A 22,757-nucleotide genomic window follows, 5' to 3' on the forward strand; every position below is an offset into this window, starting at 1 on the left:
TTGAGATTGGTTGGGTGGAGACAGTTATGTAGTGTTTGGGTTAACACAGCCTTCAAATAATCATCTTGATGTTGAAGCTCTTTTTTCTGTTTGTGGTTTAAAAATAACATATGTTTTTGAGTGGGATCCGCCTTTAGCCTTCGAAGTTGCCTCCAGGAAAAGGAAGCCGCAGTTTTGCATACCCTCACCTTTCCCCCACCCCAACACTGACCCCCACCCTCCACTCTTCCCTACAGATGGTATCTATAGATCCAAAATGTCTAACTATAAATACTGTGGTTTTCGATTCCATCCTCAACCAGTTCTCCTCCTCCTCCAATGGGTTCCCCGCTCTCCCCTGTAGCTGCGGACATGTTCATGGAAGCCTTTGAGCAAACGGCCGTAGCTTCTGCCTCGTTACGTACCAGTTGTTGGCTACGATATGTGGACGACACATTCGCTATCTGGCCTCATGGTGAAGCGGAATTGGGATACTTCCTCCAGCACTCAAATATGTTGTTGTTGTTGTTGTTGTGGTTTTCAGCCCTGAGACTGTTTTGATGCAGCTCTCCATGCTAATCTATCCTGTGCAAGCTCCTTCATCTCCCAGTACCTACTGCAACCTACATCCTTCTGAATCTGCTTAGTGTATTCATCTCTTGGTCTCCCTCTACGATTTTTACCCTCCATGCTGCCCTCCAATGCTAAATTTGTGATACCTTGATGCCTCAGGACATGTCCTACCAACTGATCCCTTCTTCTAGTCAAGTTGTGCCACAAGCTTCTCTTCTCCCCAATCCTATTCAGTATCTCCTCATTAGTTATGTGATCTACCCACCTAATCTTCAACATTCTTCTGTAGCACCACATTTAGAAAGCTTCTATTCTCTTCTTGTCCAAACTATTTATTGTCCATGTTTCACTTCCATACATGGCTACACTCCATACAAATACTTTCAGAAACAACTTCCTGACACTTAAATGCTTTCCTTGCTATTGCCAGTCTACATTTTATATCCTCTCTACTTCGACCATCATCAGTTATTTTGCTCCCCAAATAGCAAAACTCCTTTACTACTTTAAGTGTCTCATTTCCTAATCTAATTCCCTCAGCATCACCCGACTTATTTCGACTACATTCCATTATCCTCGTTTTTGTTTTGGTGATGTTAATCTTATACCCTCCTTTCAAGACACTGTCCGTTCCGTTCAGCTGCTCTTCCAGGACCTTTGCTGTCTCTGACAGAATTACAATGTCATTGGCGAACATCAAAGTTTTTATTTCTACTCCCTGGATTTTAATACCTACTCCGAATTTTTCTTTAGTTTCCTTTACTGCTTGCTCAATAAACAGATTGAATAACATCGGGGAGAGGCTACAACCCTGTCTCACTCCCTTCCCAACCACTGCTTCCCTTTCATGCCCCTCGACTCTTATAACTGCCATCTGGTTTCTGTACAAATTGTAAATAGCCTTTCGCTCCCTGTATTTTACCCCTGCCACCTTTAGAACTTGAAAGAGAGTATTCCAGTCAACATTGTCAAAAGCTTTTTCTAAGTCTACAAATGCTAGAAACGTAGGTTTGCCTTTTTTTAATCTTTCTTCTAAGATAAGTCGTAAGGTTAGTATTGCCTCACGTATTCCAACATTTCTACGGAATCCAAACTGATCCTCCCCGAGGTCCGCCTCTACCAGTTTTTCCATTCGTCTGTAAATAATTCGCGTTAGTATTTTGCAGCTGTGGCTTATTAAACTGATAGTTAGGCAATTTTCACATCTGTCAACACCTGCTTTCTTTGGGATTGGTATTATTATATTCTTCTTGAAGTCTGAGGGTATTTCGCCTGTCTCATACATCTTGCTCAACAAATGGTAGAATTTTGTCAGGACTGGCTCTCCCAAGGCCGTTAGTAGTTCGAATGGAATGTTGTCTACTCTGGGGGCCTTGTTTCAACTCAGGTCTTTCAGTGCTCTGTCAAACTCTTCAGGCAGTATCGTATCTCCCATTTCATCTTCATCTACATCCTCTTCCATTTCCATAATATTGTCCTCAAGTACATCGCCCTTGTATAGACCCTCTATATACTCCTTCCACATTTCTGCTTTCCCCTCTTTGCTTAGAACTGGGTTCCCATCTGAGCTCTTGATATTCATACAAGTGGCTCTCTTTTCTCCAAAGATCTCTTTAATTTTCCTGTAGGCTGTATCTATCTTACCCCTAGTGAGATAAGCCTCTACATTCTTACATTTGTCCTCTAGCCATCCCTGCTTACCCATTTTGCACTTCCTGTCGATCTCATTTTTTGAGACGTTTGTATTCCTTTTTGCCTGCTTCATTTACTGCATTTTTATATTTTCTCCTTTCATTAATTAAATTCAATATTTCTTCTGTTACCCAAGGATTTCTACTAGCCCTCGTCTTTTTACCTACGTGATCCTCTGCTGCCTTCACTACTTCATCCCTCAGAGCTACCCATTCGTCTTCTACTGTATTTCTTTTCCCCTTTCCTGTCAATTGTTCCCTTATGCTGTCCCTGAAACTCTGTACAACCTCTGGTTTAGTCAGTTTATCCAGGCCCCATCTCCTTAAATTCCCACCTTTTTGCAATTTCTTCAGTTTTAATCTATAGTTCATAACCAATAGATTGTGGTCAGAGTCTACATCTGCCCCTGGAAATGTCCTATAATTTAAAACCTGGTTCCTAAATCTCTGTCTTACCATTATATAATCTATCTGATACCTTTTAGTATCTCCAGGATTCTTCCATGTATACAACCTTCTTTTATGATTCTTGAACGAAGTGTTAGCTATGATTAACTTATGCTCTGTGCAAAATTCTACCAGGCGGCTTCCTCTTTCATTTCTTAGCCCCAATCCATATTCACCTACTACATTTTCTTCTCTCCCTTTTCCTACTACCGAATTCCAGTCACCCATGACTATTAAATTTTCGTCACCCTTCACTATCTGAATAATTTCTTTTATTTCATCATACATTTCTTCAATTTCTTCGTCATCTGCAGAGCTAGTTGGCATATAAACTTGTACTACTGTAGTAGGCATGGGCTTCGTGTCTATCTTGGCCACTATAATACGTTCACTATGCTGTTTGTAGTAGCTTACCAGCACTCCTATTTTTTATTCGTTATTAAACCTACTCCTGCATTACCCCTGTTTGATTTTGTATTTATAACACTGTATTCACCTGACCAGAAGTCTTGTTCCTCCTGCCACCGAACTTCACTAATTCCCACTATATCTAACTTTAACCTAGCCATTTCCCTTTTTAAATTTTCTAACCTACCTGCCCGATCGGGTAAAAATCGTAGAGGGAGACCAAGAGATGAATACACTAAGCAGATTCAGAAGGATGTGGGTTGCAGTAAGTACTGGGTGATGAAGAAGCTTGCACAGGATAGGGTAGCATGGAGAGCTGCATCAAACCAGTCTCAGGACTGAAGGCCACAACAACAACAACCTGCCCGATTAAGGGATCTGACATTCCACACTCTGATCCGTAGAATGCCAGTTTTCTTTCTCCTGATAAGGACGTCCTCTTGAGTAGTCCCCGCCTGGAGATCTGAATGGGGGACTATTTTACCTCCGGAATATCTTACCCAAGAGGATGCCATCATCATTTAACCATACAGTAAAGCTGCATGCCCTCGGAAAAAATTTCGGCTGTAGTTTCCCCTTGCTTTCAGCCGTTCGCAGTACCACCACAGCAAGGCTGTTTTGGTTAGTGTTACAGGCCAGATAAGTCAATCATACAGACTGTTGCCCCTGCAACTACTGAAAAGGCTGCTGCCCCTCTTCAGGAACCACACGTTTGTCTGGCCTCTCAACAGATACACCTCCGTTGTCGATGCACCTACGGTACGGCTGTATCGATGAGGCACGCAAGCCTCCCCACCAACGGCAAGGTCCATGGCACTCAAATAGCCTGCACAAAAATATAAAATTCACACATGAGACTGAAAACAATGGTACCTTGCCATTTCTGGATGTGGAAGTATACAGAGCTGCCGAAGGTAAACTGGGACACGAAGTGTACCGGAAACCAACGCACACTAATCGGTACTTGCAAGTGGAGAGCCACCACCACCCAGCTCAAAAGTATTCTGGTCTGTATACGTTAACTGCCGGAGCAATGAAAATAACATCAAAGAAGAATTAAAGGAGCTACAACACACATTCCGTGCCAACGGCTATGATGACAACATCATAAGAAAGGTAGCTAAAACCAAAGGGAGCAGAACACGATAAGAAGGCAAAGAAGAGAAGCTTCCACTGGTACACTTACCATATGTAAAAGGCGTCAGTGAACGGCTAGGCAATGTCCTCCGCCGACGAGATTTCAAACCAATTTTTCGTAGCAGTCATAGGATCCACGAAAAGATAGGTTCCACCAAGGATGTAGTCAACAATCTTAATACTGCAGGTGTTTACAAACTATGGTGTGAGTGCGGAGCTGCCTACACAGGAAAAACAGGGTGACCTGTCAGCTTATGAGTAGCAGAACACGAACGCTATGTAGAATTACAACAACATAATAAATCGGCGATAGCAGAACACCACCGTGACTGTGGACAACCTACCAGGTTCCAGGAAGCCCGAGTACTGGCGAAAGAATTGTGGATGCGAGAACACAAAATACGGGAGGCGATTGAAATTATTAAGCAGCCTGACAACATCAACAGAGAAGATGGCTACAAACTCCCAGCGTCCTGGCTGCCGGCCATCCCAGTCCAATAGGCCGCGACCGGTCACGGGGCAAGAGCTACACGGGACACAGACGTATCTGCACACACAGCTGTAGAGCAACTGTCAGTCCACTTCCACGCACACCAGGAGGAAAACTTGCCGACCAGAAGCCGAACACTGATTGGCAGACAGCTACCAATCGTTGACGACATGGACATCCACTAATAGCCTCTTTCCTTCCATCTTTCCTTAGGTCATGACTAGCCAATCATATTAGAGGGCCAATTAAAAGTTTTACAACAGTGATGTTAGCCATCGATAGTCTGTAATAAATAGAAGCACCCATCCCCATGCAAAACCAGTCGTACCCTGAGAAAGGCTGTTGCAATTTGGCCGAAACATTGGTTTTAGTTTATTATTGTTGTTAGTTTTTAGCAATGACGTGGCATAATACCCAGAAGAATTTTAATCATTATGACACCGGCTGCGGAAGCCTATATTCTTATAAATCTCATAATGTCATTTAGACATTTAACCTACTCATAAACTGTCTTCCAAAGCTTCTTTTTTAACCATAGTTTCTTTTCTCTCTTGGAGATGTGATTTGTAGCTCATGGCTTTTACCCTCTCTGCCCTTCTATCAGGTTTTGAAGTTTTTGTTTCTTTCCAGTTTCATATTTGCTACAGTGTAAGATTTTGCTTCAAATTTGCCATGTGCCTGAATGAAGATTATCAAACCTGAAGATATTTATAATTCAGTTATCCCTAAGACAGAAAGAATATTCCAACTTTGCCATCTTCTTGAAAACAGATTGTGTAATTTTATCTCCATTTTGTCAAAACCAATAAAGCCATCAGCAGCTTCTATCCAGAACATCTGTAGAAAAACATGGAAACTTAGGGGTAATATGTAAAATAAAGGAAGGCCAACCACTCGCCTATAGCTGACTGATGTGTGGTGCATAGAAACACGCAAAGAAAAAAGTGTTTACACTAGCTTTCAAATAGGTAGATAAAGCAATTTATTCACCCTTAACTTCAAGAGTCAGTTCCAATAAGTGTGCTTCACAATTTAATTCAACAGACATGTGACACAAGTACTCAGAAAATGCAGACAAGCCTGCCAGTCTTAGAGATGGATGTAATTGTTATGTTATATAACCCTACATCTAACTAGGCTACATATTAAAGCAGAGCATTTGAAAATCTCTTAAATAGTTCTTTTCTTGCATTGAGATATTTACCGGCCTTCTGGTTATGCATTTTAAGACTGTTAACATTTTTACTGTGTCAGAACTATCATCCCATTGGTAATTTGTTTTGCCATCACAAAAAGTGCATTCTTTAGAAACTCAAATATAGTTTACAGTGAATTGCACTTTCATAGATTCTGTAATGATACACAAGTAGGCACTGCTTGACAATGGGACATGATGATTCCTTTCCTATTGTAAATTTTGTGACATAATCATAATCATCCCATGTGCTGTTACAGATATTGATGAGTGTGTACAACAAAATGGTGGCTGTGATGACATTTGTATGAATACACCTGGCAGTTACTCCTGTGCGTGTAGGTTAGTATCTTTAATCATTTTTGGCTAGACATGTTAACACTCCAGGTACTGAACATAACATATAAACTTATGCTGCAAAATGGTGCCATTTTTACTATGTTTTCAGTTATAGTAACTCTTAGAAAATTTATAGTATAATATTTACCTTAATGAAATATATTTGTTCCTAATCTTAAATGGTTTCTAATATGATATTCTTGAATTAACATGTATTTCAATGAAGTGATTGTTTTGCAGCATTACTTTTAAAAAATTGGTCAAGAGTATAGGTACAGGACTTTTCAGAAAGCAGCATGATAAATATTCATTAATGAAGCATAAAGTTCGTTTTGTGTACAGGAATCATGTTTGAGAACCTTATCTGAAATAATTGGAGCATTGCATTGTACATTTTCAAGCACTGTAATTTACACAGTGTGACTTTGCACTCACCACACTGGTAGCTTGTTTCTTTACATCATGCTTTTCAAGTCAACCTCTTTCAATTTAACAGTCTATATATATGGGAAGGGAATTCATGCTTTCTAAACTCTTTTTTCGCTATTCGGCAAACAGATTAGCTTGACACTACACATATCCGTAATAGAATTTGTTAGAAAGTATTTAAAAAAACCTCTTGAGGGGCACTGTTCACAACTAAATGTATATTGCACTGTCAGGATTGTCCAAGATATACAGCAACATCTGGCACACTGTCAGTAATCATCCAGCTACCTTACAGTCTGCCCTCATCCTTGATCTTCGATACTCTTCAAGTATGAGATCAAGGGGAATAATGCCCTTCCCTTGCTTACCCTTGAAATGATTTGATGTCCATCTTCCTCTTCTGATTCTACCACAAAAGGCATATTTGAAAATGAAACAACTCTGGAATTATGTACAGAAAGCACTTTCAATCGAAAGCTGAATAAAGTATTTCACACAAAATATTATTTGCCTGGACTCTCCAAAATTTCTTTTTTGAATATGGTTGATGTCATTCCCAGAGTTGTCTGTGACATTATCTTCCAAAAAATTGTTGTCACTATCTTCACAACTGCTAAACAACTCTGAGCATTTTCGCCATCAGTCAACGCACACCCCACTTTGTCGATTCTACTATCTGATGACACAACAAAAACAGGCTATTGAAGACCTACTATAAGGAAGAAATATACATGCTTCTTCAGCATGCTCAGACAGTCTAGTGATCAATATTTGAACTAATGAGATGCTCAGTCATGTGGCAAGCATAATAACTCGAACAGGAACAAAAGGATACACAAGAAGGCAAACTCATAAAATTACAAGCAGTGGTCTTTCAACCAAACCAACTACCTCCATATTTTTATGGGCATCAGCCTCAAAATGTTAAAAATCATCTGCTTCCTGTCTTTTTCTCTCATAAAGCTGTGATTGTCAGGAAAGACCAGTTATCTCATTGTTGTTTTTGTTGTTGTGGTGGTGGTTGTGGTGGTGCTGGGTGGGGGGGTAGTAGTGGTGGTGGTCTTCATTGTAAAGACTGGTTTGATGCAACCCTTCATGCTAGTCTATCCTGTGCAGACCTCTTCATCTCTGCATGCGTAGTGCAACTTACATCCATTTGAACATGCGATATATTTGTTATAACGTCAAGTTTAACAAATATATTTCAGAATGACACAACACATATAAGTCACAGAGTAAGTTGACAAGCAAGACATGTGTACACGTTAGCATTCGAATGAGCCCTGAGTCCCAGTCTAGCGGCCGCTGCTCGGCTGGCCGCTTAGGTGGCGCAGCTGCTGCGTGGCTGGCAGACAGCGCCACGCGTAGAGGAAGCGCGTAATTGCGCGGCGGCGCTTTGAATGATCGGCGAGTCACAACACTTTTCCCCCCTTTGAAATTGTTGCACTGGTCTTGATGGAGGTGTCCTGGAGATGGCTAACGTCCATAGGCGTTGCTTGACTCACCGTAAAGTCTCGAGGAGGAGGCTTCCCCTTGTGGACGGAAGTGTCCCCAATGATAACGGGTCGAGATGACAGGAGACGTAGGGGTTGAATCTGCTGGGGCCTCCTGCACCAATCTGCCCGTTGCGGCAAGTCCAATTGATATAACAGGAGACATGGGCGATGTGTCGGCGTCTGTTGGAGGAGGAGGCGAGTAGATTTGCTCTGACAGAGGATGGTCATCCGGTTCCTGCATGGGCACGTCCCCTGGTGGCGTCCGTTCTTGCGCTGGCATCGCGATGACGGTGAGAGGGCTGCGTTGTGAGTATTGAGAGATGCCAAGATCCCGAGCGTCAGATAGGGCCAAAAGTGGTGTAGTGGCATTCGGAACAGGCACACGAGGCCGAAGCTGGTCCAAATGACGCACTGCAACACCCGTGTCCGTCTGGATTTCATACAGGCGTCTGCCACGGTGTCTTAAGATGCGGCCCGGGCTCCATTTTGGCCGCCTGCCATACCTCCGTACCCAGACGAGGTCGTCGGCGGTGAACCGGCCAAGTGAAGGCACCCGCGGCCGTGAGGTGGAAGGCCGCAAAAGATGAAGTAGCGTGCGGGGCTGTCGGCCATGTAAGAGCTCAGCCGGGCTGTGGTCGCCCATGGGGGTGAAACGGTAAGACGCCAGAAACTGGAGAAGCGCATCATCAGCAGCAGAAGAAGTCAGAAGTTTCCGCATCTGAGCCTTAAATGTGCAGACCAGTCGTTCAGCCTCACCGTTCGATTGTGGATGGAACGGCTGGGCCGTGCCATGCATAACGCCGTGACGAGCACAAAAATCCGCAAATTCGGAAGAGGCAAATTGCGGACCATTATCAGTAACAAGAGTAGAGGGGAGGCCTTCCAAAGAAAAAATGCGGGCGATAGCACTGGTGGTTGCCGCGGTGGTAGGCGACGTGCAACGGACAATGAAAGGAAAGTTAGAGTAGGTGTCAATTACGAGGAGCCAATAAGTACCTAAACAGGGTTCCGCAAAGTCGGCATGAATGCGCTCCCAGGGCTTCGCAGGCGAAGGCCACGGTGACAAAGATGACTTCGGGGCAGCGGCCTGTGACGCACAAGGGCCGCAGGCAGCGACCACGTGTGCTGCTTCAGAGTCGATGCCAGGCCAGTACACATGACGGCGCGCCAGAGATTTTGTGCGAGACACACGCCAGTGCCCGTGGTGAAGGAGGCGCAAGACCGAAGCACGCAAAGACGCAGGTACCACAACACGCAGCGAAGTATTGTCAGTGGAGGTGAGGATAACACCATCCCTAGCCGTGAGGTGGTAGCGCAAAGCGTAGTAGTTCCGCAATGGATCATAAGTCTTAGCGGATGGGTGATCTGGCCAACCCTTCTGAATACAGCGTAAAACCCGGGAGAGGGTAGGGTCAGAACTCGTAGCAGCCGCCAGCCTGTCCCCAGTGATGGGGAACCCGTCCACAACCCGCTGCTCGGCAACATCCAGGTGGAAACACAAAAGTTCGTCCCTATCGAATGCCTGATCAGGACCCATGGGAAGGCGAGACAGAGCATCAGCATTTGCATGTTGAGCCATTGGCCGGAAATGAATCTCATAATTGAAACGAGACAAGTAAAGAGCCCAACGCTGGAGGCGGTGTGCAGCCTTGTCAGGAAGTGACGTTTGACGTTGATGGATGAAACAAGGAAACAAGTGGTTTGTGATCCGTAACAAGATGAAATTTTGAGCCATAGAGAAAAACACCAAACTTATGAAGAGCATAAATAATGGCCAAAGCTTCTTTTTCAATTTGAGAATACTTTTGTTGGGCATCCGTGAGGGTTTTGGAGGCATAAGCAATGGGTTGTTCCGAACCGTCAGAAAAATGGTGCGCAAGGACTGCACCGACCCCGTATTGAAGGGTGTCTGTGGCAAGAACAAGATGTTGGCCAGGTCGATAAGCAGCCAGGCATAGTCTTCAATTTCTGGAAAGCCGCATCGCATGACGCGGACCAGTGAAAAGACACGTTTTTATGCAACAGGCAATGCAATGGTTGAGCCACCAAAGCCGCAGACGGTAAAACTTGTGATAGTATGCTATTTTCCCCAAGAAGGCCTGCAGTTCCTTAACAGATGTAGGGCGAGGAAGGTCATCGATCGCAGCGACAGTTTGCTGAAGCGGACGAATACCATCCTGAGAGAGTTGAAACCCCAAGTACGTGATAGATGCCTGAAAAAATTGTGATTTCTGAAGATTACACTTAAGACTGGCAGTCTGTAAAACATGAAAAAGTGTGCGGAGATTTTGAAGATGTTCTTCAGTGGTGGAGCCAGTGACAACAATGTCGGCCATGTAATTGATACACCCAGGGACAAGGAGCAATAATTGTTCCAAGAATCGCTGAAAGAGAGCAGGGGCGCTAGCAACCCTGAATGGCAAGCATTGGTATGGATAGAGGCCGAAAGGCGTGTTAAGAACCAGAAACTGCCGGGAAGCAGCGTCGAGAGGAAGTTGATGATAAGCTTCTGACAGGTCAATTTTAGAAAAATACTGGCCTCCAGCAAGTTTAGTGAACAGTTCTTCAGGACGGGGCATAGGGTAAGTGTCGATGAGGCACTGAGCATTTACAGTGGCTTTGAAATCGCCACAGAGACGAATATCACCATTTGGCTTAGCAATGACAACAACAGGAGAGGACCACTCACTGGAAGTGACAGGAAGCAAGACCCCTGAAGTAGTGAGGCGATCCAACTCCCGTTTTACCCGATCACGAAGGGCCACAGGAATGGGCCGAGCCCGAAAAAACTTAGGCCGAGCAGGGGGTTTGAGCATGATATGAGCTTCAAAGTCGTTTGCATGGCCTAACCCAGGAGAAAAAAGGGACGAAAATGTCGTTGACAAGGAATCCAATTGAGCATAAGGAATAGCATCAGAGACAATATTGACAGAGTCATCTATGGAGAACCCAAAAACGCGAAAGGCATCGAAACCAAAAAGATTTTCTGCGTTGCTCTGGTCGACCACAAATATGGGAACAGTGCGAACGATGGGTTTGTAAGATACCTCAGCATTTAACTGTCCCAAGAGAGAAAACATCTGTTTATTGTACGTCCGTAATTTCCGAGTGACAGGTGACAGGAGTGGAGAACCCAACTGAAGGTATGTCTGAGAATTAATTATAGTGGCAGCAGAACCGGTATCCACTTGCATGCGAACATCTTGACCAAGGATTTGGACAGTGAGGAATAACTTCCCTGAAAGGGACGAAGTGCAATTGACAGACAACACAGAATCAGAATCAGCATCTTGTTCATGAACATCATGTATGCAGTCGGATTTGCAAATGGGAGACACATGACCTTTCTTTTTGCAATTGTGACACACAGCCCAACATTGGGGACAATCCTCATGTGACTGTTTCGTAAAACACCGCGGACATGAAGGAAGTTGCCGGGGGTTTTGCTGCAGTTTCTTAGCGGGTTGATTACGGCTAGGCCGAGACTGCGCATGGGAGCGCACTGCGGCCACGTTGGCCGGCGGGGACGCACCGCACGCGTCATCAACAGAGCACAGAGGTTGTATTTCCCCGACATCACCCCACGCCTCTATTTGCGCCCCAACGGCGCGAGAAATTTCAAAAGACTGCGCAATGGAGAGAACTTCATCTAGAGTCGGATTCGCCAACTGAAGGGCACGTTGCCGAATTTCTTTGTCGGGCGCCGACCGGATAATAGCATCCCATACCATGGAATCGGCATAGGATTCTTTGTGAACGTCAGTAACAAATTGACACTTTTGACTGAGGCCGTGAAGTTCAGCAGCCCAAGCGCGATAGGATTGATGTGGCTGTTTTTGACAACGATAAAAGGCAACACGAGAGGCTACCACACGCATCTGCTTTTGAAAATAGACAGACAGAAGTGAGCACATTTCAGCAAAGGAAAAAGATGCAGGATTCTTCAAAGGTGCCAATTGCGACAACAATCTATACATTTGAGGTGAAATCCAGGAAAGGAACAGACACTTACATGGTTGTTCATCCGTGACATGAAATGCCAAGAAGTGCTGTCGAAGACGTTTTTCATGATCAGACCAGTCTTCCGCAGTCTCGTCGTAAGGAGGAAAATGAGGTACAGCCAACGGCGAGAAACGCCCTGCATTTGACACCGTGACGAAATTGCGAATCACTGCTGTTAGAAGCGTTTGCTATTCAAGGAGATTTTGCAATAGTTGCTCGACAGTAGCCATGGAATCCTGTGGGTCAACGGTGAAAAGGAAAAATCCACTACCTCGTCGCCAATTGTTATAACGTCAAGTTCAACAAATATATTTCAGAACGACACAACACATATAAGTCACAGAGTAAGTTGACAAGCAAGACATGTGTACACGTTAGCATTCGAATGAGTACTGAGTCCCAGTCTAGCGGCCGCTGCTCGGCTGGCTGCTTAGGTGGCGCAGCTGCTGCATGGCTGGCAGACAGCACCGCACGTAGAGGACGCGCGTAATTGCGCGGCGGCGCTTTGAATGATCGACGAGTCACAACAATATTCAAACCATGGTCTCTCTCTACAATTTTTACCCCCTCGCGCTTCCTTCCATCACCAAATTAACCAGTCTTTGATGCCTCAGGATGTGTCCTATCAACTGATCCCTTCGTTTAGTCAAGTTGTGCCGCAAATCTCTTTTTTCCCCAGTTTGATTCAATATCTCATCATCTATTATTTGATATATGCAACTAATCTTCAGCATAATTCTACAGCACCACATTTCAAAAGCTGCATTATCCGAAATGAATTATTTATCTGTGAAGGCAGTCAGTACATAATTAGGAATTAAGAGCCTCCTTGAAATTCATTACTGTTTACTAAGATAGCAGAATCTCAAGGCCTGTTACATGAAACATTACCTAATACTGAATCAAAACAAATAATGATTGTGGTGTGAAATGTTATACAGTTAGATTTTTTTGTTATTTTCATTGGTTGTAGGAGCCACTAAAAAAAGCTAGATATGCATTTCAGTTGTTGTTACAGAACAACTTTATGATTTTCATAGTTCAGTGGTCTGATGACAGTCTTTCACCACAAGTTCACAAATTTGTGTGACATATTCGTCTGTTTGGGAAACTGGTGAACATCTCAAACGAGGTATGTCATCAATCGACATATCACCATTTTAAAACGACTTGTTCTTGGTTTTTTTCCTGAAACAATGTCAAGTTGTTTTCTACATCACAATAGTTTCTACATCATTTTTGCTGATCATAAAACAAAAATTTACAGCCACTTATTGGTCATTTGATTCTGTTATCTTAAAAAATGAAGAGAGTGCAAACCATCTGTGGTGAAAAAATTCACAGTTGGCAGATTTGCAGACACACTTCCCAGGCAATACTGAACTCCCAAGGAGGTCTGCAACATACCCCTAGTAGCAGAAATGTGTATTACACAGTCTTCACCCAAGGAATTTTGGGTACTGTTTTATACACATCTGTGTTTTAAAATTTGCAAAAATGATTTCTTGTTTTGTTGTATGGTAGCTTTGTGATTACTTTCCTTGATGTTAAGAAATAAAATTTTTGTGCTTCCAGGACAGGATACATGCTGCTACTTGATGGACGTACTTGCACTGATGTAGACGAATGTAAGGAGAACCCACGCATCTGCAATGGAGGTCGCTGCATAAACAGTCCTGGCAGTTTTTCATGTATTTGTACAGAAGGATTGCTTCCAGGGCCTGGAAAAACTTCTTGCATTGGTATTGTCCTATTTTTTGTTTTATTTGGATAGTTTACAGACATCTCATTATGAAGCACACAGTTACAAAAAGAACTTTTCCGTCACTTCATTATTATCTTTGTAATTGCTGTATCTATTGAATTTTGTATCTGCTTTGTTGCCAGTTGTTTAAGATTCATCTCGTCGATGTACTATCTTTATGATGAAGAATTTGAGAACTGACGACCTTGAAACTCATTCAAAGTTGCTAGTGAAGTCTGACAGTGTGCGAAGTTCTAAATTCAGGTTAACTAAAGTATCATTTTTGTGATGTTGACTGTTTGTCTCCTCTAATACAGCACCCGTATTTTATTACATCGACATATATCCACACTCATACTCTACAAATCACCCTTTGGTTTGTGATGGAGGGTACTTCTGGTACCATTAACTCCCCCCTCCCCTCCCCCCTCCCATTCACAAATGACTCATGGGAAGAATGGTTGCCAGTAAAGCATGACTTGAGCTCTAATTTCTCTCATTCTTTTGTCACGACCTCATATCCTACTATGAATATTTTTTGCTGGAAATGATTACTGTTAGATTTTATCCTAAACTCACCTGGAGAAATTCTGTTCATTAGAAAACTGCGAAAATAGGAATAGCACCAAATTTATTATTAGAATGCATTTCCATAAATGCTATAAATAATTGTAAGACATTTTGTATGGGTTAAAGTCACATACAAAGTTGTGCAGCGATAATACTTTCATGAAAACAGAGGTTCAACAGAGAAGCTCAAATACAGAATTAGCCCAAATTGTTTCCCTGTGGGAAATCATATTGTGGTTCTTCACTGCAATTTGATACTAAACTGAGAGATAAGTGATCATAGAATAGAAATCCACATTCACTCAGAAGTGGAAAAGCAATTGGATGAAATGGAGTATTTGCATGATTATATACATTTTATGTGAAACTATACCTCCTCTTTTATGAGCAGATTATTGTTAGTATAGATCAAGATATCTGGTAAGACATATGTAGGAAATATGAACATCAGCAGAGAACTGTGTATGGTAGTAGGATTCATTATGAATAGGAAGCTAGGACAGAAAGTTCAGTGTTTCTCATCGGAATCAAAAGCAAACTAACACAAAGAACAATAGTTGAGGTGAGCAATAAGACTTCACAGGCAGAAGATGCAGATATTGAGAGAGCATATGAGGGCATTGAATGGATAATTCAGAATGTGAAGGAAAATGAAAATCTAATACCAGTGGTTAATGTAACAATGAAAAAAATCAGTTTTTGAGGATATCATGTAATTGCCGAGTGGCTGCAGAAGAAAACATACATAAAAATGGTTTTCTTATGTAAGCTGTCAGAGCCAGTGGTTCCTTCTTCCAGCAGAAGGGTTGAATGGGAGGAAGAGTGGTGAAGAAAAAAGATTGGAGAGGTTTAGAAAAAGGGGTGGAGTTCAGAAAAGTCACCCAGAACCCCGAGTCAGAGCAGACTTACCTGACAGGATGAGAAGGAAAGACTGGTAGTAGGGGACTGCACTGGATGAGATTTGAAAACCTGAGAGCTTAAAGGTGGAAGACAGGGTAATATGCAAGACAGAGATTACTGCTAAAGCATCATGCACGAGTTAATAAGAGTGAAAAACTTAGTGCACTGTATGTGGCAGAGGTGGGGGGGGGGGGGGGGGGGGCTGGACATGTCAGAAAATATATAAAACTAAAATGAAGTGAAGAAGAAGTAGTTACTGTGAAGAAATGCCAGTACAGAAGAAATTAGTGTACATTAAGGATAGGTGGGTGGCAAGAACCAAGGACATGTTGTAATGCTAGTTCCCATTGCAGAATTCTCAGAATCTGGCATTTGGGGGAAGAATCCAGATGGTGCATGTGGTGAAACAAGCACTGAGGTCAGGACTGTTATGTTGTTGAACATTCTCGGCAACAGGACATCGTGTGTTACCGGTATACATTCACTGCTTATGATAATTCATCCTAACTGATAGCTTGGTGGTAGTCATGCCAATGTAAAAGGCCGAACAGTGTTTACATAACAGACGGTATAGGACATGTTTCATAGGTGGCTCCCCCTTTGATAGTATATGTTTTGCCAGTTACAGGGTTGGTATAGGTGTTGATAGAAGGATGCATAGGGCAAATCTTGCAGTGGGGACAGCCACAGGGGGTAGGAGCCATCTCGTAGGGAGATGGGTGCAAAAACAGCATAGGGTCTGACAAGGAAATTGCGAAGATTGGGAGGGCAACAAAAAGCTGTTCTAGTTGTGGTGGTCAGAATCTCAGATAGAGTGAATCTCATTTCAGGGCATGATTTCAAGATTTCGTGGCCTTGTCGAACTGACTGATTAATACATTCAAGGCCAGGATAATACTGAGTGACAAGTGGTGTGCTCTGAAGTTGTTTTTGGCAAGGATCAGCAGTACCAGGATTGAATGTGATGCACGTGGGAATCTGCTTTTGAACTGGACTGGTGGAGTAATTATGTCCAGTAAAGGCTGAGGTTAGAATGGTGTTGTATTGCTGTAACAGGATGTATAGGCTTCGGGACAACTGGGAAATTTGGAAAAAAAAAAAAAAAAAAAAACGGGAATTTTTTTATCTGGGAGAAAACCAGGAAAAACCCGGGAATTTTTTATAATTCCAGGAATTTTTCATTGTTTTGGTTTTCAGTAAAATTTTTGTAGTTTGACTGGTAAGAACTGATATTCTAACAAAGAATTTTACTTTAGCCCACTACTGCAATATAATACTACAGCAATAAAACGTGTACGAGGGAAAGAAAACTTAAGTTGCAAAGGAAATGTGTCATATACAGCAACAAAACACAGTGCACTCGCAAGCGTTTGCCAACAGCAAAATGTGTCAAAGGCTTTATGATGAAGACTATGCAATACTTCACAGCAACAAACTGCTTCCAATGGGCGTGATGTCACAATGGAATTAATTTTGTTTGAGCAGTTTCCAGCAGGCCTATGCGCATGTGCATGAGCAGTATATTCTTCTGCTTCTGTCTACGTGAAGTGTGACTGTAACTGTATTCAAGGTAACTAGACACGAGCAGTATCAGCAGTAGCAACAAGCAGCGAGATGCTATCCGGAAACATATTTCTGGCACGCCCAAACTGCCAGATTTGTGCATGCACAGAGCAGTTTGATATGCAGAGGGATGAGGGTAGTCTCCACATGAACTGTTTATGTTTAGTGAATTTGTTGTTTCTGCTTGGTTTACAGTTCTCATGTCAAATGAAAACTAAATGGATTTCTGTGGCCAGGAGCTATAAATATTAAAATACATTCACATAATTATGGAAGGCAAAAAGTGTTATTAGTTCCAGTTTTCTGATTTTATTTTGTTTCCAGGTTTTTGGCAGTTTTGTCAATTTGTTGAAAAACTTTGGCTTTAATTAATCTTTTCCATAGAGGCAGTCAATTTATTTGAAACGCTATTGGCTAGTGTCAACCATTTGTGGAATTTAAAGAGCACATTGTTATCTTTTGGGACGTATGGTGTTATGCCATAATAAAGAACTAAACATGAGATAATATAGTAGTAATACTTCAAGAAAATTTGTGTGCTGAAAGACACAGTGAAAAGTTTAATATCAGCTTGGGGCTTACTTCTTTGTGAATCTGGATGAATGTGCCCTTTAAGTCAAATTATGCATTTCATTATGGTTTATGAAATTCCGATGCTCTTGGAGTATCCTCTGATGTCCTTCTACACAACGCTGGTGGCTAATTTGAAGGACAGTAACAGGTGCAAACATGTGACTCTTTTGTATCGGTTGTGAATAAATTGTTGTCACTATTTAAGTTCCAACTCTCATATAAACAGCTTCAGTCTAATATTTCTACTTATCCTTTTACTGTATAAAAAGCCACTCCGTCAATATTAGCTGAAAATTTTAAAAATAAGATGAAACCTGACAGCCCAAGCACATTACAATATCGGCTGCATTTACATGGAGCGAAAATCTATTCCAGAATTGGAAAACCAGTAACCAGAAGCGGATTTCCAGAATCAATTTTGAAGTGTTTACGTGAACACCCAGAAATGGTATTGGGAGATTGGTTTACGAAATCTGGTTTTGGGAGCCCCTTGCAAACGCGTTGAATATCTGCTACCACCAGCTGGCATGATCACGTGACATGAGCTATGATTGGCATACAAAAGTGCATTGCGATCTTGATTTCAGTGATTCCATGTTTGGTGGCGTTCGACTATATACTTTCGTAATATTTCTTTAGTCAATGCCCACCTGATGCCAGACCTATGTCATCCTTCCTGTTCATCTTAACCAATTTTATACTTACCAATAAGTACTTGAATTTGATGGGCAGACATACAAATAGACCAGACATAGAGCCATGTGAACGACGATGGCTCCTGCCTACACCAATCTCTTCATGGGTTGTTTGGAGGGGGCTTTCCTGGGATCCATAAGCTTTCAGCCCCTAGTTTCGTTTAGACATCTTTGCCGTATGGACTCACGTTGAGGTTGACCTGTTAAAACTCATGGACTCTCTAAATATCTTCTACCAATTAAATTTCACATGGTCCTATTCTGAATCCTGTGCCGTTTTTCTTGATGTTTATCTCATCCTCGTCAAAAGCTAGCTACACACTTCTTTCCATATTAAACCAATTAACAAACAACAGTACTTATACTTTGACAGTTGCTATCCTGTGCTCATCACATTCCCTCCAGTGCAGCCCTGGCATTCAAGGCCAACGTATTTGTTCAGATGAAGACTCTTTACAGCAATGCACCACCATTCTCACCTCAGCCATCATTGGGCGTAATTATCCCACTAGCCTAATTCTAAAGCAGATTTCCTGGGCCATCTCATCAAATCCTAGTACTGCTGATCCTCCAAAAAACAACTTTGGTGCACACTTCTTGTCACTTAGTATTATCCTGGTCTTGAATGTATTAATCAGCTACTTCGACAAGGCCATAAAATCCTAAAATCATGCCCTGCAATGAGACCCATCATGTCCGAAATTTTGCCCACCACACCTAGAATAGATTTTTGTCCCCCTCCCAATCTTTGCAATATCCTTGCCAGACTCTATGCTTATTCTGCACCCATCAGCGTACCTGACGGCTCCTACCCCTGTGACCATCCCCGTTGCAGGACTTGCCCTATGCACTCTTTTGCCACCACCTATACCAGCTCTCTAACTGGCAAAACATGTGCTATGAAAGAGAGGGCTACCTGTGAAACAACACATCATATACCAGCTGTAATGTAAACACTGTTTGGTCCTTTACAACTGCATGACTACCACCAATTTATCAGTTAGATGAATGGGCGTAGGCAGAGGGTGTGTATCAGTAACACACCATGTCCTGTTGCTGAGAATGTTCGACAACTTGACAGTTGTGTCCTCAGTGCCTGTTTCACCACATGCTGCATCTGGATTCCTCCCCCAGAAACCAGGTTCACAGAACTCCGCAGGGGGGAACTAGTGCAAAAACGTGTCCTTGGTTCTCAGAACCCACATGGCCATAATTTATGTTAATTTCTTCTGTCTCAGCATTTCTTCACAGTAAGTACTCCTTTCTTCACTCCATTTTATTTTACTACATCTTTCATTTTCCGACCTGTCTATTTTTTACCAGTCCCCTTCCACCTCTGGTACATGCAGTGCACTTAATTTATCACTCTTATTAACTCGTACACAATGTCTTCCAAGTAATCTCTGTCTTGCACATTACCCTGTCTTCCACCTGTAATCTCTAGGGTTTTCAAATCACATTGGGTGTAGTCCACAACAGTCAGTCTTTTCATCTCATTCGGTAAGTCTCCTCTGACCCAGTATTCTGGGTGACTTTTCTGAACTCTATACCTTTTGCTAAACCTCTCCAGTCCTTTTCCTTCACCCCTCTTCCTTCCCCTTCAACTCTTCTGCTGGAATACGGAGCTACTGGTTCCAAAAGCTTGCATAAGTGAAACCTGTTTTTATGTGTTACTCTGCTACCGATTAGTGAATAGACTTTTTTGATGTAGTAGGTGAAAGAACAGAATGCAGAGTTATGGGAGAATATGAGCTTGATGTAGGATTGAGAGGGAAAAGACATCTTGAGCTCAACAATAAATTTCAGTTAGTAATAGCAAAGAAATCAGCCAGGAAGCCCAAGAGAAGAGAGTATACTTCATTAAGGCCTGGAGACATGGGTATATATACCAGCTGAGTTACATCATGTTGAGACAAAGATACCAAAATCAGATGCTCAATTGTAAAGTGTACCCAGGAGCATATGCAGACTCAGGTCACAGTTTAGTCATGATGAAAAATGGGCCGAAGTTTAAAAGAATTGTCTAGAAGAATGGATGTATGAAGTATTGGATATTATAGCATTCAGGTATGATGATGTGCATTTGAAGTTGTCTGAGCTTATAGATATTGCAATAATGTATAGCACAGTAGGCAGTTCAGTTGAAGGGGAACAGTCCAATGACAGAAACTGTATAGTCAAATATGGGTACAAGGAAGGTGACTGCATAGAAATCTTGGGCAATAGAATAAATACTTCAATTGTCTGATGAAAGAAGAAAATAGAAAAAAATGTTCAGGAAAAGGAAGGAATGCAGCATAAGTCATTTAGGCGTGACACCAGTAGGAAGTGCAGTGAAGCTAAAGCAAAATGGCTGCAGGAAAAATAAGAAATTGAAAAATATATTATTGTCAGATAGACAGTTTCAGCGTAATAAAAAAATCAAAACTACTTTTGGTCAAATTAAAAGCAAAGGCATCAACATTAAGAGTTCAAAAGTAATTGTACTGTTAAATGCAGAGGAGGGATCGGATAGGTTGAAAGAGTACATAAAGAGCCCCCACAAGGGGTAAAGAACTGTCTACTGACGTCATAGAAGAAGAATTGGGTTTTGATTTTTAAGACATAGGAGATCCAGGATTAAAGTCAGTTACAAAGCTTTGTAATACTTCTAATTTAACAAAGCAGAAGCAATGGATAACATTCCTGTGGAATTCATTAAGTCATTGTACAAAGTTGCAATCAATGACTCCTCGAGTTTGTGTAGAACATCTGTGAGACTGGAAATATACCATCAGAATTTTGGAACAATATGATTCACACAATCCCACAGACAGCAATGGCACATAAATGCAAGAATATCACACAATTAGTTGAACAACTCGTGCATCCAAGTTGCTAAGTTCAAAGATATGATTCTGTATAATATACAGAAGAATGGAAAAGAAAATTGAGGAATTGCTGAATGATGATATGTTGGACTTAGGAAAGGTAAAAGCACCAGAGAGGCAGTTCTGATATTGGATTTGATAATTGAAGAAACCCACTTTCGTAGGATTTATTACCTTAGAAAAAGCCTTCAAGAGGGTAAAACAGTGTAAGATGTTTGAAATTCTCAGAAAAGTAGGTATAAACTGTAGGTGAAGATGGGAAATACAAGGTGTGCAAAAGAATCGAGAGGGAACAATAAGACTGGAACATCAAGAGAAAAGTGGTCAGATTTAAAAGGGTGTAAGACCTGTACATCGAAGAAGCTGTGACAGACATAGAAAGAAAAGTTAAGAACAGGCATTTAAAGTCAGTGTGAATGAATATAAATGATAATTTATATTCGCTGATGACATTGCTGTCCTCAGTGAAAGTTAGGAACAATTACTGGACATGTTTAACAGAAGAACAGTCTGATGAACACAGAACATAGATTGAGAGTAAACCAAAACCAGCTGTAAGCGGAGTTCTTCCCTATCATCATGCCTTTCAACAGCTGTGGTTGCCCAGAATATAAAACAGTTTGTGGTAAACCAAAAAAGACAAAAGTATTCAGGAGATGCTGGAATGAGATTAACAATAAACTTAACGTCAAACTTGGTGACACAAAGTAGATGAAGTGAAGTAATTCTGTCACATTGATAATGAAATAATGGATAACAGATGAATCAAGTATATAAGAAGCAGACTTGCACAGACAAAGAGGGAACTCCTCTCTAAAAGAAGTGTACTGACATCAAACATAGACCTTAATTCGAGGAATAATTTTTTGTGAATGTCTATTTGGAGTGCTGCAGTGTATGGAACTGAATTGCTAACTGTGCAAAAACCAGAAAAAAAGAGGATTGAAGCATTTGAGATGTGGCATTGTTGAAAAATGTTGAAAATTAAATGGACTGATAAGGTAAGAAATGAGGTGGTTTCCTGCAGATTCAGTGAGGAAAGGTATATTTGAAAATTGCTGGAAGAAAAGACACAGTGCTACCAGAGGGAGTGGCAGAGGGTAGAAATCATATTGGATAGAGATTCGAATGTGTCCAACAAGTAATGGAAGACTTTTGGTGTAACTGCTGCACTGTGATGGAGAGACTGGCAGCAAACCAGTCAGAAGACTGACAACAGAAATAAAAAGCAAAGCAAGCTGGATAGCTTATTAAGAAGTTCCAAGGACCACAATTAATTGGTTCTTACATGTTCATGGTAATTGACAACACTCCTTCTGAATATCTCTTCTTTACGATTTTGAACATTCAATTCATACACTTCCCTCCGGTACTTTGTCTAACTGACTCCCAGATTTTCCAGAACTGTTGTATTTTTATTGCTATTGTGATTAATACTCCATGTACAATAATTAATGTGCAAATCTTATTTTTGAAATGGGCAAAAGGTACTGAATGTGATGAAACATTTAGTACTGAGTATAACACTGATGTGTTAGTTACTGTTGCAGGTCTTAGGTGTTTTGTAGTTTTCATAGTTTATGTTATGGTTTCCACACAGTGAGTCTGTAAATTTCTTAATGTAATGCTTATTCATTACTGAGTCTTGATTTCTTG

General features: G+C 41.7%; 1 protein-coding gene across 1 annotated transcript in view; it reads left to right on the plus strand.

The window, feature by feature from the left end:
* Positions 1-22,757, plus strand: part of LOC126412131 (fibrillin-2-like) — a 675,186-nt gene that overhangs the window by 438,968 nt on the left and 213,461 nt on the right. Inside the window, exons 25-26 of the mRNA XM_050081574.1 lie at positions 6,181-6,262; positions 13,762-13,928. Of these exons, the coding sequence (XP_049937531.1) occupies positions 6,181-6,262; positions 13,762-13,928 (249 nt within the window). The remainder of the gene's footprint in view (positions 1-6,180; positions 6,263-13,761; positions 13,929-22,757) is intronic.

The sequence above is a fragment of the Schistocerca serialis genome, chromosome 7 (genome assembly GCF_023864345.2).
Source record: "Schistocerca serialis cubense isolate TAMUIC-IGC-003099 chromosome 7, iqSchSeri2.2, whole genome shotgun sequence".
NCBI classification, from domain to species: domain Eukaryota; kingdom Metazoa; phylum Arthropoda; class Insecta; order Orthoptera; family Acrididae; genus Schistocerca; species Schistocerca serialis.